At 38.5% G+C, this 6,000-nt stretch overlaps 1 protein-coding gene across 4 annotated transcripts in view; it reads right to left on the bottom strand.

Moving 5' to 3' along the window:
- The window catches only part of LOC135109075 (uncharacterized protein DDB_G0284459-like), a 169,270-nt gene that overhangs the window by 92,340 nt on the left and 70,930 nt on the right, over positions 1–6,000 (bottom strand). For all 4 annotated transcript variants that reach the window (XM_064020116.1, XM_064020113.1, XM_064020114.1 and 1 more), the window contains exons 7-8: positions 5,454–5,549; positions 5,127–5,230 (exon numbers count right to left, since the gene is read on the bottom strand). In XM_064020116.1, the coding sequence (XP_063876186.1) occupies positions 5,127–5,230; positions 5,454–5,549 (200 nt within the window). The remainder of the gene's footprint in view (positions 1–5,126; positions 5,231–5,453; positions 5,550–6,000) is intronic.

Here is a 6,000-nt window from a genome sequence, read left to right as displayed (position 1 = left end):
GTTGGGAGGATTAGGATGTGAGGTCTTGAGTGTTAGCATACCTAGCAGCATTGGGACAAGTACCTCCTTACAGTTAGGGTTCCTGCTCTTTCCTCAAGGCTTCTTATGGCTGCATACTGGTATGCTGTAATCTTGCGGGTCTTGTTAAGTGATTACCTATAGTGTGTACGCTGTTTTACTTACTGTTCTGGATATTTAAATTTGTTCAATATATTATTCTGATGTGCGTTACTCTGTTTCCAGTTGTGTGAGCTAAGGTTTTTGTGTACACTCATATCTTGGTAGTACGGACTAAAAGGGGGAACGTTAGTCTGATGAAGCCGATTGTCCATAGATACCAACAATAAGCATTAGGTTACGTTAAGAGTGGTTAATAACAACAATTACATCATGAAAGACAGATCAATAAATGCAGTACACTGAACTCTCAGTTTTTCACAAGATTATATGTTCCAGAGGCACCCGTGAAGTGCTAAAATCCACATTATAATGATGCTATCCCTAAAATGCCTGTTTATGGTCTCTATTAATAGGAAAAATACTTACTCACTGATGATGGACAAGATGAATGAAGATGATGAAGTAGCTGTGCAGCTTGATATAATGATAATATATGGGGAGAGAGAGAGAGAGAGAGAGAGAGAGAGAGAGAGAGAGAGAGAGAGAGAGAGAGAGAGAGAGAGAGAGAGAGAGAGAGAGAGAGAGAGAGAGAGAGAGATGAACTGTGGCTGTGTGGCAGCCAGTGGATGACCCTGACAGTGGCCAGTGGCACAGCACTCACTCACTCTCTCTCTCTCTCTCTCAGATAACACACACACACACACACACACACACACACACACACACACACACACACACACACACATGCATTCTATTTAGTCTATTTATCTGAAAAAAGCTTTTGATACAGTTCCACATAAAAGTCTCATATGGAAACTGGAACATCGAGGAGGGCTAAAAGGAAAAATACTTAAGTGGATGAAGGATTATCTCCAAGGTAGGGAAATGCGTACAGTAATCAGAGATAATAAATCAAGTTGGTGCGAAGTAACAAGCGGAGTACCACAAGGGTCTGTATTGGCACCTATAATGTTTCAGGTTTACATAAATGATATGACGGTGGGTTTAAATAGCTACATTAACATGTTTGCAGATGATGCAAAATTGATGAAAGTAATAAAGAACCAAGAGGATTGTGAGGAACTACAGAGGGATATTGATAGAATTTATGAATGGAGTAAACGATGGAAATTAGAATTTAATATAAAGAAGTGCCATGTAATGGAGATGGGAAGAAGTAAAAGGAGACCTTCATGGGAGTATAAGATGGGAGGAATCACAATACCAAAGAGCAAAGAAGAAAAAGACTTGGGAGTAATAATTCAAGACACGCCATCACCAGAAAAACACATCAATGGAATATTTGGCTCTACATATAATTTGCTAGCAAATATCAGGGTAGCATTTAATTACCTAGACAAAGAAATGATGAAGAAAATTATAACACACATGACACGCCCCAAACTGGAATACGCAGCAGTGGTATGGTCTCCACACAAGAAGAAAGATATAAGAAAATTGGAAAGGATACAAAGAACAGCTACGAAAATGATACCTGAATCGGAAGACCTAAGTTACGAGGAAAGACTGGAAGAAATTGGATTACCAACACTGCAAGAAAGAAGGGAAAGAGGAGACCTGATAACAATGTTCAAATTAGTAAACGGCATGGAGAAGATAGACAGAGATGACCTAGTTGTAAAAGTGGAGGAAGGAGATAGACGTACAAGGGGACATATGAAGAAATTAAAGAAGAGTCATTGTTTGGGAAATATTAAGAAATACAGCTTTCTGCATCGAACGGTTGAAATATGGAATAACTTAAAAGAAGAGTTGGTTGCGGCAAAGAGTGTGCACATGTTTAAAGAGAGATTGGACAAATTCGGGTATGGAGACAGGACTAATTGAGCTTTGGCTCGGACCCTGTACTATACAACTAGGTAAATACAACTAGGTAAATACCTGTACACAAAGAGAGAGAGAGAGAGAGAGAGAGAGAGAGAGAGAGAGATAGAGCACTGCATCAAGGCTGTCTTTTCTACTTTCCCTCCAGACAGCATGTTTATAGAAAATTATGATAATTTAAACACAACAATAAAAAAGGCAAACACCATAGAACAATGAACTACATGTGTTGTTACACTGATGTAAACAAACTGACCACCTGCAACAAGTAGTTTGTGTCCAGTGTCACTTCAACTCCATCCATAATGCATGAGGCTTTCAAATTGAGTCAGCTGCTCCAGATTTTGTCTGCAGCTTCTGAAATCCGTTAAAGTGGGGTCCATAGTACTGAGGTATGAGTGTACAGTAAAAGCTAGAGATAGGTGTGTGTTTTCTTCAGCACTTCAGTCTATTATAGTTTTGAATACTTTTCAAGACTGCATTCTTGGCCTATACAATCAGCACCACTTGATGTGATAGCAGTGAGCCATACATCACAAAATTGCATGTCTGTTAGTTTGCCACTATAAACTATGGAAAACTTGAGCAGGAAAAATCACTATATATGACAAAACTAGAGTTCTAACTTCATGCTCTGACTGACAGCAACGGTCAATTTTTAATGCACTTGCTTGGAGAAACGTGTACTTTCTTATCATGCATCTCCACTCTTACCCTTTGTGCAACTAGGAAATACACACACATATTTACATGTGCAAATTTCTCTTGATTTCTGAGACATGTAAAAGTGAGGCTAATCAATTAACTGAGAGTAACTGCATGCTACCAATTAAGGCCCACTACCAAAGAAATATAATGGCAAACTGGAATAAATCCAGTTACAAAATGCCCACTGATCTCCAAGTTTAAGGCTTTTGTAGAGTGGGAGTATCCTGCCACAAACATGATGGGTATGGGTATGGATTACATAAGGTGCTTGATGGAAGAAAATTTCACCATTACAGCAAGACAGCTAAAGGAAGAGAATCCCATATTTCTCTATGAATGGGTGCTTCAAAAATTTAGCTGCTCAAGGTGTTCAGTATTTCCTTCTCAGTATGGCGATGATGAATGCAAACTGGTTTGCCTCTGTGCTGGAAGACCATCTGCCTTTCTTCCACAAGGAAGAAAAGCAAGGCAAGGAAAGTCAAGAAATGGCTTGCTGACCAAGAGATAGAAGTTCTCCAGTGACCCGACAATAGTCATAACCTCAATCCTATTGAAAATGCCTGGCACATCATGGAAAGGAAGTTTCTGCCTTGTAACACCACCTCCATCATGCCATCATGACCATGTGGTGTAAGAAAACAGACTTGGATTATCTCAAGAAAATTATGCAACAGTATGCCCAAATGTCTTCATATCATCAAGGCCAAGGACAACACAACCATAAACAAAACTCAACCATAAAAGTCAAAAGTATAGTAGTCTTATTTTATATTTGTTACAATATTTATGGAAATTGGATCATATGCACCAGAAGTTTGACCTTTCATTGCGGTGACTGTATATATAATTAGATTATTTTTTCTATCCTCTCTTCATATCAAATAAGTATTTACAGATTTTTATTATTAACAAGCAAGACTCACTGACTCAGAAGGTACCTAGTTTTTGTTTCAGGGGTCTCTGTCCCTCCTTTTATATATCATCTCTAATGTGAGGGTATCCCAGCTGCCTAGGGAACTCATTCTGGCCACATTGTTTTTTTCAATTTTCACACAAATAATGTAAAGATACAATTTTTTCCTCCATTGGCTTGTTATAATTATTTCATATTTACTGCTGAACCCCTCTTCTGTTTCTTCTAATAATGATGATGTCAAATCTCAATGAATCATGCTCCCAAGAAGTAGAGGGAACAGGTGAAATTGACTCATAAAGCATAGGCTTGTTATGATGTGCCAGAGGTGTGACATCTGGAGAAAAAGTTGCATCACTCATTTGTCTCCTGTTTTTCCAACACATCTCTTGCAAGAGAAAGTCTCTTATGTCTTGATAATCAAGGCACTTTTCAACCCTCAATATGATTGTGGTATGCCAGTATCATGTAAGGTAGTAGAGTGGGAAGAGTATGGATGAGATACTATACACACCTTGTTCTCTTCAAGGGTCTCACTGACCCTCTAGCTATTTATACAGTTTCATAGGCAGACTAAGATTTTAATTTGCCAAGCAGACCTATATTTTGAAACATTTTGTCAAGATGTATACAGTTTTTTTACAGTAGAGAAAGACTAGTACATTATGAAAAAGACTAGTAATTATGAAAAGTAAACCAAGTAGGGATCATATTTCAGCATCATGAATATACCTATAAACTTTATCAATGTTGGCAAATGGTGCTGCTGTGCCCTAGATTTTTCTTGGAAAAAGTGAGTTTTCACTTCACCCCTCCCACCACCTACCAGGCAGTCCCTTACAGCCTGTGAAATTTATAGGTTCCAAAATGGAGCAATTTCTTTGTGACAGTATACTATCATAAAGGTAATTACACTTGGTAATCTAGGTAAAGACTCAAAATGAACAATGAACTTTCCTATTGCCTTGCTATCTTTGAAAAAACATCTGCAAATTATCTATCTATATACCAGAGTAACAATCCCACATGGAGAGGCCCAGACAAAGCAACGCACACACATACACCATTCACACTCTTAGCCCCATTGGTCCCTGGTGGAGAGGGCTACTCTTAAGGACCATCCTACAATCCCTCAAGAACTTAAGCATAGCACAGTTGGCCACATACTTCTACAGCATACACTGGTTTAGCCCTGCCCCTTCATATTGAGATCATTCCCTACCCCACACTTATTCCATCCATTCCTTAGACCACAGCAGATGCAAGATACTTCCAATGGAGTACCCTGCATCCCAACTGGCTTCATACACCAGATCTGCCCAGATTCCCTCCCAGGGGGTCGACATGACTGCATCATTTTCATGCACTCATCACTGTCGCTTTCCTTTCACATATATTCTGTATAATTATTTTTTGCGCATCTGCAAACTAAAAATATCCAAATATGATACAAGATCTTCATTTGTCTTAATCATATATTTTTTTATTCTCATACATATTAATAAAGTTTGATTTTTTATCTAAGATGAATGGTACTTACAGGATATGTCCATGTACTGTTGAACCAATCATACCTCCTGTAGTCAGGATCAATATCTACCATGGCTGGCCACCAGGGGGTTCCAGGCACCTGGGCCCATACCACTGGAATGAATAAAAAATAAAATTCACTATTTTCTTTTATATTGTATGTCCCATTCTTTCATTAAACCCTCCAAAAAGGCATACCCAGAGAAATTACATCATGATACTCAAGAGCAGCTAGAAATCTGGAACAATGTGCATGACAATAACTATGGAAGACAGTCTTCAATATGAATGAAAGAAAAGCCTTGAATACCATACATAAACTCCAAATAATTCTTACCTGAACCTATAACAAACTGATGTTCATAATATACATATTTTCTGTCTGTTTCTTGCCATTCCTCTTCTGGTTCTTCACAAGAATTCTTTCCAGGAACTAAAAATTAAAGAAATATTATAAGGAATTACCAGCTTTCACATGGACAAAAAGAGAGAGAGAGAGAGAGAGAGAGAGAGAGAGAGAGAGAGAGAGAGAGAGAGAGAGAGAGAGAGAGAGAGAGAGAGAGAGAGAGAGAGAGAGAGAGAGAGATTGCCAAAAGATAACATAACTCTTAATTTATATACATAATATTAATATGTGGCATTAGTCTGCTTAGCATATGCTCCCTAGTGGACAGAAAACACATATACATATAGGACGCTTTCACACCAGAGTGGCATGTTGCATGTGGCACAACCTTTGAAAACAAACACCTAGTAATATATGAAACCTTTCACACAGAAATGGCATGACATGCTGTATGTGCCATGTACAACCTGCATGCCACCCCAGGATTGGACTTGCTCGTTTTTTCAGCATGCAACTTGCCACATCAGTCTGTGTTGTC

Source organism: Scylla paramamosain, chromosome 18 (genome assembly GCF_035594125.1).
Source record: "Scylla paramamosain isolate STU-SP2022 chromosome 18, ASM3559412v1, whole genome shotgun sequence".
NCBI lineage: Eukaryota > Metazoa > Arthropoda > Malacostraca > Decapoda > Portunidae > Scylla > Scylla paramamosain.
Note: the sequence above shows the minus strand (reverse complement) of the source record. Positions and strands in the feature narration are given on the sequence as shown.